Below are 17,572 nucleotides of genomic sequence, written 5' to 3'. Positions count from 1 at the left end.
GTTCAGTTTAGGTTTTGATTGGTTTGTCGGGGAGCTTCACAATCACAAAGCGGAAGAGTTGTGCTCGACCTTATCATCCTGTGCAGACTGGTCGCTGTGTGCGGGTATGGGAAATCGGGTTTCTGACTGTGATCTGGTTCATTTCCGTCGACCCATCAGTAAGAACCGGTTCTTTCAGGCTCTTTACCTCTAGCACATGCATGCATATGGATATATTTTATTATCTAAAAGTTCATTAATTAAACATTAAACTTATAAAGTTTCACTGCATACTGTGTCTTTTTGTTGATTATGGCTTACAGCTATTTAAAACCCCAGCGGCTAAGAAAATGTGAGAATTATATAAGACCAATAAAAGAAGATTTTAAATACTGAATATTTGTGGCCCTGTTATGGGCTACAACAGCATGGAAAATACTTCTGGCTTCACAACTGTCAGACAGACAGTGGTTGATACCCTCCACAATAAGGGTTAGACACAAAATGCCAATGCTAAATAAACTGGCTGTTCACAAAGTGCTGTATACAAGCATATTATTGGAAAGTTAAGCGGAAGGCAAAAGTGTGTTAGAAAAAGGTTTGAATGCAACAAGGATAACTGCAGCCTTGAGAGGATTGTGAAGCAAATCCTATTTCACAAATGCATCCTTCTACAGACAAGAAGGAATATGAGCAGTCATACTTGTTCTCATCATCTAAAATTAAATCTGCTAATCTGAAAGTCCATCAGATTAGCATGTTTTTTGCTTTGCTAATAAAGATGTGCTACAATTGCAACGACTCAGGTTGCTTTGCACCTGAGTTGTTGATTGACATTAATTAACTCAGTGAAAGCTTTCAGACATCTACTGCTTATACATTAGGAAAAAAAAAGAGTATAAAAATCCTCTGTGACAGGATCTGATTAAATGTTCAAGTGAGTCAGCACAGTAAGCTGGCCCAGTCATGGTTGGCACATCACTAAACTGAAGGACTTTAAACCATGAGAAATCGCTTTTAAAACCATCAGGTGTAATATTAAACACAATGAGTGAGGAGAATATAAATAAATGTATGCCCGCGTGAAAAGGAAATGTAGGTTAAATTTATAAAACCGAATTAGCAACATTGTCCAGTTTTTTGTTGTTACTATCATATGTAGAACCTATCACCAATAATTCGTTATGGAAAACTGAGGTAGATAAAAAAGCTTTATAATTCTTAATAAACACGTTTTCCAGGAAAAAAGATGAAACAACAGCTTGATTTGTTTCATGCTTGTCTCCCTCTTGCGGTCACTCATGGCTGTACATCGGCTTCCGAGGGGTCCCCTTAAATACAACACAACCAAGTAAACATCTTCTAAATATTAGGAAATTCTAATTTTAAAGAAATTAATTAATATGTGTCTAAACGCTTAGAGTGATGACCGTGGCTTTGCATACCCCCAACCCAAATTATCATCTGTAGAAATTATGACACATTTTGCAGAAGTTTTTTTTTTTTTTTTAATAAACATTAAATGATCTCTAAGCATTTTCCCATGTGTGCCTAAGCTATTCTCTCATAGAAAGCAGGATGTTGTAAGTTTTGCGTGTCATAAACAAATTAGAAGTGTTATTATTTTGCATTATTATAGCTCAGCAGTATTTTACACCATGAGCACAGAGTAAAAATCAGTATTTTGTATATAATGAAAACATGAATTAGCTTATGTTTATATAAAAATACATAACATCTCTTTTCAATGTATTTTTCTTTAAAAAGGTACATTTGGTAAAATGTTGCATTTACATGAAATATTTTGATGTTCCTTTTGTTTTGGTTTTTTTGATTAGAAAGAAGACAAAACATTAACAAAGTATCGACATACAATTGTGAGTTGGAAAAATTGACCAGATGATTTACAAACACAATATGGTCAAGCAACCATTCACAGTTTTTAATACTTACAGTATTTAAATTGTTTTTTTCTACTGCAGTTCAGCTTGCAAAAGGCTTTCCTCGATTCCTACCTATAGTTCTAAAACAGAAAATAACCCATTTCCAAACTGAGGTTTCTTTCTACATATTTTGTCCTTGGTTAGAAAAAGTACAGAGTTGTTTTTTTTTGTGGAAAGTTTGAAAAAGACTTTAAGGAACTGTAAAGTCATTTCAAAGCCACCTGACATCAGTCGGTGCAGCTGAATATAACCTTTTCTAATGTAATACTATCATGAGTAGCCTACCTGTGTTAAACAACGAGAAATTGTACATAAACAGAAAGCCATTTATATTATATACTTTTCCATTGATTCATTGATTGTATTTCGAGCAAAACAGCAAAGAGCAAATTTCTGACACCCAGCTGCAGTTTAAGTCTGTGAAACAAAAACGTAGACAGGAGTTGATCATTTCTGGTTTTGCTCCTTGTTTATCATTCAGTCCCCCTGCTTCAGCATTATGATGGGCTGCAGAACAAAACAACACAGCGTTATGAGTTTACATGTTCTCTTATATGTATAGCAGAGGTTTATATAAAAAAAGGGACATGCATACCAAGGTGTTGAAATGTTCTCTGCACACAGCTTTACTCAACCAGTAGATCAAGAACAGCGAAATCATACATTCAAAGACGAGCAGAGTCATGATCAGGCCGACAATCCCATTAGCTAACTGGACCGAACACAAAAGAACCAAATACTTAGAATCCTGCTGAGCAACATTTGACTGAATGAATGGTAAAGATTCTGTATCTACCTGCTTCGGAGTTGATTCATAACTTAAAGAATTAAGATCGGCCACACAGAGAGAAAAAATCACCAGTGAACTAAAGAAGCAGATGATGTTCATAGAGAAGGACAGCTTGGCCTGCAAAGTGGGAGAAAACTGAGTTGGCAAATAACTCCAACATGAGATGCAGCATGAGCTGTAAATTCTTGCTGTATTAGAACAAGTCAGATCACCACACCATTTAGACATTTATATCAGTGGTGTAGAAATAAATACATGACTCTCAAACAAACTGAAGCTGTTCAAATACAATCGGCATTAGCCTTTTTTAGAGGAACTTCTTTAACTCTTTATCATAAATTATCTGACTTACCATATGCATGTTTGAACATTTTCCTGCAGCAAAGGACACCATGCCGGAGATCAAAAACTAATAAAACAAACATTATATCAATTTAGTGGAATTTAAATAATACAAGATAAAACAAAAATGGCTAAATTTGTAGTCATTTTAAATAGTTTTACCAGAACACTTATGACAGAGTATGCGATGGTGAATGATCCTGAGGAAATCAGTCCAAGGGTGATAAGAAACATACTACCAATTGCTTGGGCTGCCTATTTTTTATTTAAAAAAAACAAAAAGGAAAATGAAAGAAAAGGCAGATAATCAGTAGATTTTGTGGAATTATGGGAGAAAAGCACCTGACCATATTAAATCTACAGCGTAAGGCAGTTAAACTTACCCCGAGTGGTTTCGGCTTTCCTCTGACAGCAAACACCTTGAAGTTATCCCTGAACACACAGTGGAAGTTCTCCGGCATCAGCTGACCCTCCTGAATATTCTTCAGGCTTCCGATTGGGATGGTGATGATAATTGATTCATCACAAATAAATGTCTTCCTCATTCTCCTGTAAAGTTTAAAATATCAATGCAGCTGATGTTGCTGATTGTGATTAGTTCTTAATGTTTTCATTAAAGCCAGCTTTACCTATCTATTCGTCCTTTGCTCGATTCACACCTGAAATCTGCAGCTTAGTCTCATTAGTTCGACAAGGAAATGACCTCGAACGCCAATTCTCTTCTCTGGATGACTATCTCTCTCTCTCACCTTCACACTACACCCCCACCATCTCTTAAAAACCACATGATGGTTTGCACGCATACAGCTTTGGACAAATATTTTAACTTTTAAAAGTTGAACCTATTTATGCAGAATAAGTTTATTTCTGAAGAGTGCATTTATTTAACAAGGAAAACAGAAAAGCACAGAAAGAGCTGCTTTTGGCTAAATTTAACAGTTATGCAGAGACGAGTGTCAGGGTGAGGAAATTAAAGTGGGTGATGACCTCATGTGTAAGTGTTTTTAGGGAAGTAGAACTTATGTCTGTAGGGTGAGACCCTTGCCTGAGACTGACAGCAAATTAGATACTCTTCGAGCGAAGCACGGTAAGAATGTTGTTTCAAAATATATTTTTCAAATTAAACAGCAAAGAGATGACTTAAACAATTTGACAATTTAAGCAGGAGGGCATCTGAGATATTTTACAGTTTTACAGATTAAAATTTTGCAAGGATTCAGTGTGCAAAGAAAAGCATTTCTTAGGACTTATAGGATGTAAAAGCCGTCTCCTATACAGAGACAACCCTAAATAGCAGGAAAACGTGGTGCACTGCTGCTTTCTGAAATCAAATGCAATATGCATGAACTGCCATTTCCTATTTTTTGGAATATGTAAAATAGTCATGTCCTTTTGTTCATAATTATTTATCATAATTAGAGGCTATATAATACAGATACATCTCAATGAATCTCAAAATCTTTGAAAAGTTATTTTGTTTGAATAATTTAATTTAAAGTGAAACTCATATTACATAGATTCATCAGAAAAAGAGTGATATATTTCAAGTGTCTGTTTCTGTTAATTTAGATGATTATAGCTTACAGCTAATAAAAAGCCCAAATTCACCTTCTCAAATATAACATTGCATGAGATCAATCAGAATAGGATTTGTAATACAGAAATATTGGCCGTCTGAAAAGTATGCATAATATAGTTCTCTATGATTACATGGTCAATAAAACAGATATTGGTACTTTTGGCAGTATTGCTGAAAAATTTAACTGGCATCTCCATGAGGCTTGTTAGCAAAGGGAAACATAAACTCCTCTTAACATTTCAAATTTTTCTGTTAATGACATTGCTATCTCAGTCATCACTTTGGAAACTGGACTCAAAGCATCAGGGTGTCTGGAGATTCTTTTCACTCTTTCATTAGATTCTGGGACATTGATTTGCTAATTAAATGCAACATTTATTTTATCCAATAATATGCTTGGATACAGCCAGCTTCTTTAAAAGTGACCCTTTGTAGCTTACTCTTCTTGTGGAGGGCGTTCACCAGTCTTCACCATGATTGTGTATATAATAGTACAACACTTTTGTTTTTACAGTAATTTTTATTGTTTTTATGTAATATTCAAATTTCCTGACAAAATAATGTTTTTAGTTTTCATTTGATGGAAGTCATAAATATCAAAATAAACACAAAAAATTAATCTACATGTAGAGAATCTATGATAATATATTTGACTATTTTAATTAAATTACTGGAAAAAATGTCTTTTTTATTGAGATGTACCTTTTACTGCAGTTTTTCAGCCCAACCGTACATCGCCCAAAAACTGTAACCATCACTTTTTCTTAAAGCTACTGAAATGAAACAAAAGCATTGAAATATAGATAATTATGAGGCTATCCCTGCAGGTTAAAGAAGCACCATGGCCTCTGCCGATATAGACATGGACATCCATGAGGAAGATGTTCCATTGCAAAAAGGAAGGAGACAACTTCCTTCCACGCCGTGTCTGGTCCGATATTACCAGGCTTCAGAGATGCTGCCAGATGAAAAAGGCCAAATGCACAACTTGTTGCAGAAACAACCAGCTGTGTTGGGGGTAAGATTGTGAAAGGATTATGAAACACATATAGCCGTGCTCAGATGTTTGGATACCCTGGCAGAGTTTCTAATTTCTTTTAAATATATATGAATGAATAATACACAAACCTTTCTTTCACTCCTGGTAAGAGAATGAAAAAAGGACCAATAATGTTTGCTCCTCTTTAGACCATAATGATGCAGAAACTATGCAAATGACCCCGATCAGAAGCTTACATAACCTTGAAATTTTGGCTTGACAATGATCAACAAGCTGATACACATGGTTTAGATGACCTCTAAAGATAGCCATCCTCACCTGTGATCTGTGTACTTGTAGTTTTTATTTGTGTATAAAAAATAAGCGATTTTCTGGGCTCCTGATGGACCTCTGTATGTTTTATGCAGCACTGCACTGGTATTGCTGGATTCAGAAAAGGAGAATAAATTTCAAAAGATCCGTGGGAGAAGCTAGCTAAACTTTATAAGCCAAGACAATGATATAAAAAGATATCTGAAGAAATGTAAATACCAATAAACAACATTCAAACTCTCAATTAGTGAAAAATTAGAGATTTTGTTGAATCTAAACTATGGTGTAGCAACTAAGAATGTAATAATAAAAATGAATAACATACAACAAGGTTATCAATTTGACCATTTTAAATGCAATAAAGCCAATAACATAATGATAACATAAGAACATTTTGCTAACAGTGTAAAAGGGTATAAAGTTTATGGTTAGTTACTGGTTAGTTTGAACGTACCAACAAAACAGTGAGGCCACGTTGACCTGCCATTGCCTACTGCAGCAAAATATTAATATTCTGAAGTGTGTCTATCTCTATTTTCTAACATCCGTTTTCCTGGGCCAGTTTGGCACAAATAAACATGCAGTTCATGCAAGATAGACCAAAAACTTGTTGCTTAGCTTGATGTTAAAGCGGGCTGAATCAACAACTAGCTTAGCGAAATATTTGATAAGGTTCAATTGTTTGACAGTTTACCTTAAGTTTCAGAAATATTAGAAGTTCTGTCAGTGTATGTAAACTTATGGGCCCAACCGTAAAAGCTATAAAACAACAATTTCTTATTGAGATCAACGTCAACATGAGTGCTACAAACACACACACGGCAAATGCAGTGCTAACGACGAAGAGCTAGAGGTTTAAATGTCCTACATCTCAGAAGCTTGTTGTTTCTAGGACAGCTGCATCTCATCTGATGAGATTTTAAGATGTGATATATGAATGCATGTTTTTTGGTGTGCAGGAGAAGCCTTCAGTCTAAGTGCTTACTTAGAGGAAAAAAACACCAAGATTTATAAAACAGTTCATCTGAGATACAGCAGGCACATTAAGATGGAGGTCGAGACAACACGGATATAAAAAATAGCACATAAGTGTGTTTCTTCTCCTCTGGGCACCAAAAAGAGGAAGTTCTTGGTTTAGGTTTTTTTGTGCCTCATATATGTGCAAAGTTTCACACCTCATAGTCCAATGCTCCAAAACTGTGCAGCAGTCACACTTTTCTGCCCATAAAAATGTACTTTTTCACATCTTACACTAAATATCTTACACAAAAATCTCTTTATCTTCAGAAAGATATATAGCTAAAATAAAAATGAAACGACAATCTACAATTTTGTTTTCCTCAGGATTATAATATTAAAATGTTAAATAACAGTTGTTTTGTGTGCAAACACAATAAAACTGGAATGAGGAACAGAAGTATGCACACTGAAATTGACTGAGGATCTGTGAAAGGCCTTAAAATAAATTCTTCTCTCACTGCAGTAACGTCATCTCACACTGAGAATGTTTTTAATTTTACCATTCAGTGGAGAAACAAATCCAGTTTTAGAAATTGTTTTTTCATAAAGTCCGTGGTGCCTCAGTCATTAGTGGCGACCCCAATTATCATCATAAAACAAATTCAGGAGAAACATTTCTAAATCTATTTAGCCCCTATTAAATTGACGGAGGAAATACTTTTTGTTCAATTTAAAAATCTGAAAAGTGTGGGACCACTAAGTAAAATCCAGTGCAACCACTTGCCTTCTGAAGTCCCTTTATCAGTTATTAGACTCCATGCGTGTTCGTTATTCTCAGTATACATGGAGAGCATTAACTGGAGATCCAGCCAAGTGGTCTGTAGTAACTCTGGAGGAGCTGCAGAGATCAACAGCTGGAAGAATCTGTAGGCTAGTAATAGAAATCTAATTTAAAGTTGCCACAAATCATGTAAGGGACAAAGGAAACATGTGGAAAAAGATACTCTGGTCAAACGAGACCAAAACAGAACTTTTGTGTCCACATGCAAAATGCTACATGCAGTTGAATATGGATGGTACACATCACCCTGAACACACCATCCCCACACTGAAACACAGTGGTAGCAACATCATGCTGAGGGGATGATTTCATTTAAGAAGGAGTTGATGGGAAGGGAGAGTTAAAAACATGTCAGTCCTGGAAGGAAACCTGTTATAAGGCTGCTGAACACTCTGGAGTAACCCTCCCCCTACCTCCAAACACTAACATTTCATGGTAAGATTTTCACATATGATGAATTAAAATTTAGGTTTTTTCTCTCTTCTGTTATTTCTACATTTACGTTTCTACTTTTTGCATGTTTCCAATTTTATTTAAATAATCACATATTTTGATGTACTTTGAAACCTTTGACCCCCGAAGGAACCATAGTAGGGAAACTCTGGTGGATCAGAGTGACTCATTCTATTCTACTTTGAAAAATGTTCAAACGCCAATACAAGCTTCTTTGTTCGTCACGTTCTTTTGCTCCTGATCTACAATAAACATCTCACTTCAGCACTGCCTCATTATCTTCTCAGATCCTTTTCCTGGATCTCACCACCTGGGACTGGGATATAATGGTGCTTTTAAAGAAAAAAATGTAAAAAATCATTAGTTGTCGCAAACGTATTACCACACTATGTAAAGAACATAATGTATATCTCAGATACTGATCAACAGTTTTTTTTTTACAAAAAGCCTCTCAATAAGGTTCACACGGTTATTTGTTGGTAGCAAGCTGACAAAGGAAACATTATGCAATTTCTCGTTGCACATCAAGAGAAGACAAATGACTCTTAAGGCTTGGATCAAAACTTTGTGTGCCTTATATGCTGATATTCTCCCATTGTAGTCATTCTGACTGCTCATTCAATGACATGTACGATGTTACCTGCAATTATCTACTGCAACTTCAACCTGATCACTGAACTACATGACCCAGTTTAGTATGTAAGCTGACATTTTTTTACTCTTCACTTTGTCTTCTCAGTCTCTGCAGATAATGAGCGGCATCCTCAGTGTGGGAGTGGGGCTTCTCTTTGCTGCAACACAGGAAATGGGCCAGTCTCTTTTCACTATGTTCAGAGTGTCACAGCTGACCGGAGTGCTTGTAAGTTTTTGCTCCAATCAGAACTAAAACATAACAAATTACAACAGAATGAATGGGCGTCTAACCTACATCCTCCTTCTTTACAGTTTGTAATAGCTGGACTTGTTTCCAACCTGTTGTTCAAATATCCAGTGTTACTGACTGTGAGTGAAAGCCAACCAGTTTTACACATTTTTTTATTTATCTAGAAAAATAAAATAAAATAATGAATATTGTTTTTCATTGCAGGTTTCATTTGCGGTTAACTGTGGCTGCATTGTTTTTGCCCTTATCGGAGCGATCCTGATAAGCGTCGACCTGTCTCATTGGAATAGAGATAACGATTTGTCTCTTAGAGTAAGAATAACCCAAAACTAATTATTAGACTTTTGTAAGCATAATCTAATATACAGCATATAATTTCAATGTACTAATATTGTGTGTTAATTAAGTTTTTATCTGTGACAGATTGAAGTGATGGGGCTGTGCGTGTTGGGACTCGAGTCTTTCCTCTCTGCAGTCCTTTGCATCTGGTTCTTCAAAGAGAAAAATGCTAAATGATAAAACTGCTTAAATGTGTGTAAGTTACCTGTGTATAGCTTTTTTGTGCATAGAAAACTGGGGAACTGCTCGCTTTAGAGGAGACAGTGTCACCTTTTATGCATGTGTGGCTTTGTCTCCATTGCTGAAGCAAAAGCCCCTGCAGCGTAGCCCGGGTTGTGGTCTGTGTCTCATGTTTTGACACGGTTTGCAAAACACAAGAGCTGTGGTAACCAAATGTCAGTTCCCCTCATATGAAGGCAAAAACCACACCTCATCGTCCTCAAACTCTGCATCTCTTTGGGTAACGGTAGTATTGGGTCTCCCTTTGCAGTTCTTTGCGTACTCAGAGGCCTCTGTGTGTGTGAGAGTATGGTTTTAGGTTCACATGCTATTTATTATCTGTGGAAATATCTGCCACTCGTATTCACACACAGATAACCTTCATTAGTCAGGGTAAATAACAGCTTTAATAGCAATCTTCAATGTGTCGGAGCTTTAAGCTTTTTATTAATCTGTACAAACTTGTCGTAACTCAGAAGTCACAAGAATACAGCACTGAAGCATTGTCTGAAAGTGTCTGCTACGTTATTTGTAAAATACATCTACAATATAAACACATAACCACATAACTATCTTGTTAAATCAAATGTACAGACCGGTGGCGTACCATGACATGGACATATATATATATATATATATATATATCAGGTGTTAGTGACAATGATTTACAGTATCATAATAAATGCCTTTTTCTGCGTTGAGTTTCGTTCTTAAAGTCTTAGTGCTCCAAAAAATCGTCTCGCCCTTATTTCCATCTTCTCTCTGGTGTGAAATACGCTGGCCGTCTTGAAAACTTCACAACTGCAAAGAAAGACAGAAACGCAACCATAAAAAGACTGATTATGATTGTATGTCAAAATACATAAATTGCAGCAGTAAAAGTTGAGTGAATGTGCAAACAAGGACAGTGACAGAACGGAGTTGATTTTGTGAAATCTTATTTCATTCAAAATCATTCACATGGTAATGTGGTGTTCATGCATCACATAGATTAAAAATAAACTTTAAGCTGTGCATAATTTAAAAACAACGTATGAGTCATGTAATAAATATCAATTTTTTGTTGAATTTAATTACATTTTATCAGCTGTTTACTTTTTTCTGCTCTTTAATTATTATTCATGTCATTTTTGTTGATATCATATTGATTGCATTTACATCTGAATTTTATGTTAGTTGATTATTCTTGCTACTAAAATGCAAGTGTCCTACAGAAAATATAAAATCATATAGAAATAAAAAACTATAAATACAAAAATAATTTCAAAATGTGCATGGTAAATATTGAATTATTAAGCGGATGCAGGGTAAAAAAAAAAGCTAAAGTGGAGAAAATGTGTAAATATAAGCATAAATAGTAGGAATAAAATGTTGAATTAATTAAACAAAACTAAAAAGGTATAATGATAATAATAATATTAAGCATTTTTATTATTATTTAAGTTTTACCTAACGTTTGTGTATTTAAAAATGTGCAAAGGTAGAATATTTGACTCAATTTCTGTTCCTATAGAGTGCATGTAACAATAAATAGGTTTAATGGTTTTATTAAAAAATGTTCTGGCAAATATAATGCAGTTAAATTCCCCTCAAAGTCATAAAAGGTGGTTGCACCACAGCATGCATGTATTTTAAACATGCTGAACACGAGATACTTCACAGGTTGTATTTTCCCCTTGATGTCAACTTCACAGAGAAAAACAAAAGATTGAGGCAGCCGACAGACAGACGTTTACAGGAGCATAAACCCAACCAGGAGGAGAGCCTACTGAACTTATCAGGACACACTGTCATGCAACATGCGTTTACAAAAAAAAAAACCCAAAAAATATTTTCGCTTAGATTAGTACTCAGGTCTCACAAATGTCAATGGGGTTGGAGAGAGAACAACAAAGATGTTCACTGCAGTGACCAAGCTTACTTACAGAGTTACACCCCACCAGTCAGACCACTGTAGTGAGGCCGACCGCTACATGAGAGGCTGCTTTCTGGTGGAAGCAAAACAGCAACAAAAATAGAATTGGTGTAAAACACCAAGAGCCTCAACGGTCCTTTTCAATCTTCAGACGGAAAATACAATATATTGAATAGAACAATAGGGCAAGAAACAAACACAGTTATGGTAAAAACCTGACATACACTCACCTTAAATAACAAACCAATTCAGTGAAGTTGATTAACAAGAGTTGCATGCACAGTAATATTATATATGGAGTTCTATTACATTTCCTGTACTTCACACAGGATCAAAATGAGTGGCTCAATATTTAAATAAACACCCCACTTATATTGAAATAAATGTCTCTGATCGAGTTGTGCCTTGACCACACACCTTTTTAAGCTGTTAAAAAGCTTCTGGCATTATTCTGGCAAGATATCTGACGACTACTCTTGGCAGAAGTGGTAGAATTTATTTAAGTTGTTTGATTTTCTGACAGATAAAAATGGTACAGATTTTTGCAGGGTTGAGGTCAGAGCTTTGAGAAAATCTACTTATTGTAACTTGCTTTATTCATTCCAGAAGTTTTGATGTCTTTGTAAAGTTTGAACTGCCAACATCTAATCAAAGCCTTTCTCCTTAGACCACAGTTCTGCAAGCTTTACCATCCAGAAGGCTGCATGGTTGAAATTCTCGCAGATATTATACGACAGCCTATCTTATCAAATGATATAAATGTTCAGCTGTCTTGCCACAGTTTCAAGAAGAATGTTTAGGGGAGTTAAAGTGATTTTTCAAAGCAAAGAATAGTGAAACTGCTGCCAAGCATGGGTGTGGTAGCATGATGCTGAGGATCTCTCCCAGTAAGAAAAGATATCCAGCCAGAAATATGCTGGAGGCTTGTTGATAGGTGTTCTTGCAAAAAAAACATTTAACCCAATGTTAATATGGGTGTATAACTATGTTTAAGAGTATCATTTAAGTGTTGCAACCTTATTACCACATCACTAGACAAACTATTTTGTCCAAATTATCAACAGTAATAATAATTAGCAAAAATCAACAGCAAATGGTGCATAAATTTAAATTTGTTTAAAGCTGCATTTTTCTACAATAAGTCCACAAAGAAAAAAAGAACGATTTAAAAGCATCATTAAAAGCGTTAATTTGATATTCGAGCCCATGATAAGGGTGTGTAAACCTCTAACTGGAACTTTAATTACAGTGTTTTAATGGCCAACAATATAGCCTTAGTTACAAGTCAAAGACTTGTGTGTCTTAAGCTCCTTTACAAGAATTTCATCTTTAAAACTGTTTAAACCTCGGCTATACTTTGGCTTGTATCAGCAGCTGCATCCAAAACGTTATGTTGTTTTTAATGTTTAATAAATGCTAAAATACAAAAAGTTCTCCTCTGTTTTTTCCTTCTAACTTTTTATGGAGCTGTTAAAAGCAAAGGTGTAACACTTCTATCAGGAAACACAGGTAGCCAAAACGCAATGACATGACTAGGGGTTTCTTTGAATTTTCTGCTCTTCTGCAAACTCTGCATCTTATTTTAAAAGAATCATAAAACGACACGCGACTGGCCAAAATTGAGACATAAATGTGCCACAGAAAACCTACCCAGCTGCGTTAGATTATGTATCCCCATCTGGAAAAAAGGTGGCATAGAAACATCTGAATCAGCAGAGTTCTCCTCCACACAGTGGTTTTATTTTGTCCAAAAAGGGTATAAGACTGAGCTGTGTTTTTGATGTAGATAGGCAAATTAAAGAGATAGTTGAGCATGTTTTGGTGTACTTAAATGCAATACCTATGCAGAATTTCCATACAAACACTAGTAGTTTAAATGTTATTTGTCAATAGGGTGCAAACGGTGTGGTTTTATTCTTAATTTTACAAAAATAATGTTAAATTCAAGAAAACCTTTTCATTCTCTTTCCTTTAAAGTTTTTTGGTCAGAATCCCCCAAAACATATTTGTGGTGCAAGTTTTACACTGCAGTTATTTCTAAAACTCAATAAACAACTTTTTCTCTAAGCCTCATGTAGTTTTTGCAATTCTTTAGTAGCAGCAGAGGCGAAAAAGTCTCTTTGGACTGCAAATTTTGACAAAGTGAGGCCAACTAAAGAGCACCCTGAGAAAAGAAATACCCAGATGTTGCATTTACAAACTGTCATCTACAGCACAGAGTGTGACTGCTGCTGCGCTTCAGATAAAAAGGCACTTACCGCTGTGATGAACTTGGTGCCCTGCGGTTGGAGGTCTTCATCTTTGTGAAACATCGACACGGAGGCGATGGATGGATTAGGTGTGGAGGAGCAGAGGAAATCAGAAGCCTCGTTGTTGTTGAATGTCTCCATGAAGACGCTGGGGGGTCCGGGAATGGTGAGGGTGCTCAGCCCAGTCACGCTGTCACTGGAGTTGCACTTGGAGGAGGAAGTCTCTGAGCTTTCAGTAACTGCCACAAAAACACAGAGTAGATACTTCAAGAAAAAAATACAAAATACCTGCAGGCAAAACGTTTAAATGTTAACACAGATTGAGATCATTTTATAATTTTTTATGTCTTTGGTAGCTCCTAGTGGTAGCTTCAACAGAGACACTTATTATAGTTTTATCATTTAATTAAAAATGTATATTCAGCATACATACTTTTTAACAAGATTTCAACTAATGCTTCATGAGATAGAAAAGAGACAAGAATAAGGGAAAAGATCAATTAAATCTGAAATAAACCAATGAGTGCTGCAGCCATTTTTTAAGCTGTTTTAGCTAAACATTCAAAATAAGCACATGGCGTTGCCACTGACTCATGGAGGGCTGGCTGCTCCCGATGTCCTGCTCCAGCTCGTCCTCCTCTATGCAGTCATATGGCCACTGGGCGAAGGAGGCCACACTGCCCATCGGGTACTGGTGTGGGTGGGACGGCGAGGAGTAGAGGTGGAGGTTGAGTGAGCCCAGCAGGGAAGAGGACGACTGGCTGCTGGAGGAGGAGCTGCTACTGTTGGAGATGGTGGAGTGAGGCCTCTTAAATGCAGCGCAGTGCTCGAACGACGACACCGCGATGGACGCCCTCGTCCGACACTCTAGGAGTAGAAACAAAAAACACATTAGATGCATGAATTGTACGTAATAGACTGATGTGAAACAGAATAAGTCATTTCCGATGGTAAGGAAGGAAACTAATTTACTGACACGAATCAGGTACCATTTTGACAGATAATTTTGCTCTGGTTTAAGTAGAAATAAATAAGGATTTGGGATTTTTGAAACAGGGGATCTATTAGCACCTATTAGCAGTGAGTGCCTTACCTGCAGCAGACAGTTCTATCAATGACCTCCGTCATTGATAGAAGGAGCAATTAGATGTGATCAGAGAATTCAGCTTTTGCCTTGCTAGAGAGGAACCTGGGCTTAAAACAACTCAATTCTAAAAAGTTTGAATTATTTTTGATTCCTATACATTTCCTTTATATATTTACTCTGACTAGTTATAAATAAAATGACTGATATAAAACTTCAGAAATTTAAGTTGTTGAAACCTACCCCTCCTTTAACTCAACTTTGAAATGTTAACTTCTCTCTGTTTCTCAAACTAACAAGAGTCTAAGTAATGTCTGGTTGCAGGTAAGATGTTAACTACTCACACTTTTTCCATAGAACCTCCCCTCCAAAAAACATAAATTATCCCTTTTTAGGTTACAAAGTGACAGACGGATAGTTTCATGAAAACAAAAATGAGTAAAATCAGATTAAAAGAGCACTGCTTACCTGTCCCCTTCATGATGTAGTCAATGGCTCTGTCACTGATGGCTGCATCACTGGGCTTAATGTCCATAAAGGGTTTATTTCCAATCCCCATGGACACCATCTCCCGCATTCGCAGCTCTAGAATGAATGAAAAAGGAAAACAAAAAAATATCTGAAAAGGATCATGTTATATAATCAAAGGATTTCTGAATGATTTTGTGAGACCATCTGTCTGAAAGTTAAAGTATATTTCAAGAATATAAATGATTTTTAGCACAATAAACTCAAAAAGGAACGGCCCAAATGAGTCCATGTAGGATGAAAATTGCTACTGGAGTGCCTCACTTTCTAAGCAGTACTCGAATGAAATATCCATTTAATCCATCAGGCGAAAGTTAGCTTAATGGCTTATTCTATTCGCTACATTATTATTTTGCTATCCTTTCTATTTACGGTCCCAGCCACATTTATTGACAGCCCTGGTAAAGATGTGCAAAAGGCTTTAACAAAGGTTTTTATTGGAGTACCACAGCCTCCCACTGAAAATCTTTGGAAAAACTGCCCTTTACATCTACTCAGCGTGGAAAAAAATCTAACCTGGATGACTGGTTTTTAACAAAATTACTGGGGAAAATTGCTTTTGTACCCCTGCTGATAATACTTTTAAAACCCCCTTTTGACATGTTTGGTGGTTGGAGCATACAGAGAGAGGGTTTTGCATAATCTCTCTCTTATGTTCTTTTGTTCAGTTTGCTGCATATGTTTTCTACAGGATTTAGGTCTGGGGATTGAGAGGAAATTAATAAGGTGGAGTTTGGGGTTGTTGAATCATTTCCATGTTGAATTCGGTCATATGCTTTGGATCAGTTGTCTGGCAGAGGTCAAAAGAGTTCACGCACTATAAGGCCCACAGCATCACAGATCCTCCACACATGAGATCCAACAAAACCATCATGGGTTTCACTCCAAACCTTATTGGAAGGCTTGTTGCTAAAAGGCTTAACCTTAGTCTCGACCAAAGAGACCACAGGTAAAAGAAGAGTTCAGTAAAATAATGCGTCTTACTTGCTAGTCGTCACAATATTATGACAAACCTGTGTAAAAATAGATGCAGCTTTTGTGTGATGTGGGTACTTTTTATGACTCTTTAACCTGACATGCAAGCCCACCTCTGTTTCTGAGGGCCTGCCTCCAGAGGATCTTCCCAATAATAGCTGTCCACACTGCCTTGACCTCAGCCGAACTGGCCTGGAGTATAAACGTGTCCTGGGACTTCCTGCGACGGAACCAGATCTCGAAACGAAGGCCGCTGTCTCCAACATTCTCCGTCATACCTATCTCTGCGGTCTGCACGTAAAAAAATACAAAAGTTTACTTCAACTCCATAAACAGTAGCATAAAAAGCGCAAACAACTAAAATCTTACTTTGAAGGACTGTTTATAGATGTAAATGTCGTATCCTCCCTCTATCTTTTTGGTCTTGCTAAACAGGATGAGGTCCTCGAACAAAAAGACATGGCGAAGGTATTTCCTGCGTCCACACCAAACGATGAACTCATCCTGGCAGCGGAGCTGACCCTGTTCTTTCAGGTTCACCTGGAGAGGAAACATGGCTGCTCACATGCGTCACAGAGAACAATGCAGTTCCTCATGGGATGAAAACAAGCTGACTTCCATTTCAAAAAATAGCTCTGATGACCCCTGAGTTGCCTTAGTCATACGGAGTACTCACATCACAGCCACGGATTGCATCCATAGCCAGCAGGTCGTTCCCGTGACGAAGCTGAAACCTCACCATCTCCTCTGCAGTGCGGAGGTCACTCAGCTCCTGCTCCTGAGAGTAGCTGCATTCCTTTATCAGGTCTTTAAGCAGCAGTGCATATTTGCTCATCCTCTGAATGGGCTTCAGTAGGTAGGACGCCAAATCCATCTTGTCTCCAAGCTCCAGCTGCTTATTCTGGATAAAGAAACAGATAAAGGAAGACAGTTTTAACTTTTTTTAATTACAGGTTTCTTTATGGCAGGATGATGTGGCTTGTACCTCAACCCTGGGACCAGTCACTGTATGAGGAATGTAACCAGAGCAGTTTGAAACGCACCTTGAAGAACTCATTGCCATGGCTGCTGAGCAAGGCGTCAGACTGTGGCTTATTCTTGCTGTACAGAGCGTACATTCCAAACTGATCCTCCTGCACACAACATGAATCAGTTTCATCACAAAGCATGCTGACATTTCA

At 36.8% G+C, this 17,572-nt stretch overlaps 3 protein-coding genes across 5 annotated transcripts in view; 1 reads left to right on the top strand and 2 right to left on the bottom strand.

Annotated features, from left to right (window-relative positions):
- The first annotated feature begins 27 nt into the window (after window positions 1–27).
- si:ch211-269k10.4 (uncharacterized protein LOC100150242 homolog) lies at window positions 28–9,890 on the top strand. Of its 2 annotated transcripts, none has more exons than XM_047357139.1 (6): window positions 28–158; window positions 5,461–5,651; window positions 8,939–9,058; window positions 9,145–9,201; window positions 9,287–9,394; window positions 9,506–9,890. In XM_047357139.1, exons 2-6 carry the CDS (start codon window positions 5,475–5,477, stop codon window positions 9,596–9,598), a joined length of 555 nt encoding a protein of 184 aa, XP_047213095.1. In that variant the 5' UTR covers window positions 28–158; window positions 5,461–5,474; the 3' UTR covers window positions 9,599–9,890. The 2 variants fall into 2 exon arrangements, with proteins under 2 accessions (XP_047213095.1, XP_047213104.1); XM_047357148.1 differs by lacking the exon at window positions 28–158 and adding an exon at window positions 4,021–4,141.
- On the bottom strand, window positions 1,416–3,756 carry LOC124862921. The gene is made up of 7 exons (XM_047357126.1): window positions 3,684–3,756; window positions 3,438–3,603; window positions 3,217–3,309; window positions 3,065–3,121; window positions 2,719–2,829; window positions 2,518–2,634; window positions 1,416–2,429 (listed from the first exon to the last, which is right to left on the bottom strand). Exons 2-7 carry the CDS (start codon window positions 3,597–3,599, stop codon window positions 2,400–2,402), a joined length of 570 nt encoding a protein of 189 aa, XP_047213082.1. The 5' UTR covers window positions 3,600–3,603; window positions 3,684–3,756; the 3' UTR covers window positions 1,416–2,399.
- Window positions 9,891–10,058: 168 nt separating the features above from the next.
- The window catches only part of zgc:158766 (uncharacterized protein LOC100009641 homolog), a 32,384-nt gene continuing 24,870 nt past the window's right edge, over window positions 10,059–17,572 (bottom strand). The window contains exons 16-24 of one of the 2 annotated variants that reach the window (XM_047357082.1): window positions 17,435–17,524; window positions 17,068–17,292; window positions 16,761–16,931; window positions 16,505–16,682; window positions 15,357–15,473; window positions 14,396–14,671; window positions 13,814–14,043; window positions 11,566–11,628; window positions 10,059–10,441 (exon numbers count right to left, since the gene is read on the bottom strand). In XM_047357082.1, coding sequence (XP_047213038.1) covers window positions 11,584–11,628; window positions 13,814–14,043; window positions 14,396–14,671; window positions 15,357–15,473; window positions 16,505–16,682; window positions 16,761–16,931; window positions 17,068–17,292; window positions 17,435–17,524 — 1,332 coding nt within the window. In that variant the 3' untranslated portion in view covers window positions 10,059–10,441; window positions 11,566–11,583. The remainder of the gene's footprint in view (window positions 10,442–11,565; window positions 11,629–13,813; window positions 14,044–14,395; window positions 14,672–15,356; window positions 15,474–16,504; window positions 16,683–16,760; window positions 16,932–17,067; window positions 17,293–17,434; window positions 17,525–17,572) is intronic. The other variant, XM_047357090.1, reaches the window with a different exon arrangement.

Source organism: Girardinichthys multiradiatus, chromosome 3 (assembly GCF_021462225.1).
Source record: "Girardinichthys multiradiatus isolate DD_20200921_A chromosome 3, DD_fGirMul_XY1, whole genome shotgun sequence".
NCBI classification, from domain to species: Eukaryota; Metazoa; Chordata; class Actinopteri; order Cyprinodontiformes; family Goodeidae; genus Girardinichthys; species Girardinichthys multiradiatus.
Note: the sequence above shows the minus strand (reverse complement) of the source record. Positions and strands in the feature narration are given on the sequence as shown.

What these genes read in the sequence shown, in the direction of transcription:
- LOC124862921 (XM_047357126.1), bottom strand. Translation starts at nt 3,599, where the DNA reads ATGAGGAAGACATTTATTTGTGATGAATCAATTATCATCACCATCCCA. An exon ending in ACTCTGTCATAAGTGTTCTG is followed by an intron (nt 3,122 to 3,216) that starts GTAAAACTATTT and finishes TTGTTTTATTAG; the next exon opens with TTTTTGATCTCCGGCATGGT. An exon ending in ATGAATCAACTCCGAAGCAG is followed by an intron (nt 2,635 to 2,718) that starts GTAGATACAGAA and finishes TGTTCGGTCCAG; the next exon opens with TTAGCTAATGGGATTGTCGG.
- si:ch211-269k10.4 (XM_047357139.1), top strand. Translation starts at nt 5,475, where the DNA reads ATGGCCTCTGCCGATATAGACATGGACATCCATGAGGAAGATGTTCCA. An exon ending in AACAACCAGCTGTGTTGGGG is followed by an intron (nt 5,652 to 8,938) that starts GTAAGATTGTGA and finishes TTGTCTTCTCAG; the next exon opens with TCTCTGCAGATAATGAGCGG. An exon ending in CACAGCTGACCGGAGTGCTT is followed by an intron (nt 9,059 to 9,144) that starts GTAAGTTTTTGC and finishes CCTTCTTTACAG; the next exon opens with TTTGTAATAGCTGGACTTGT.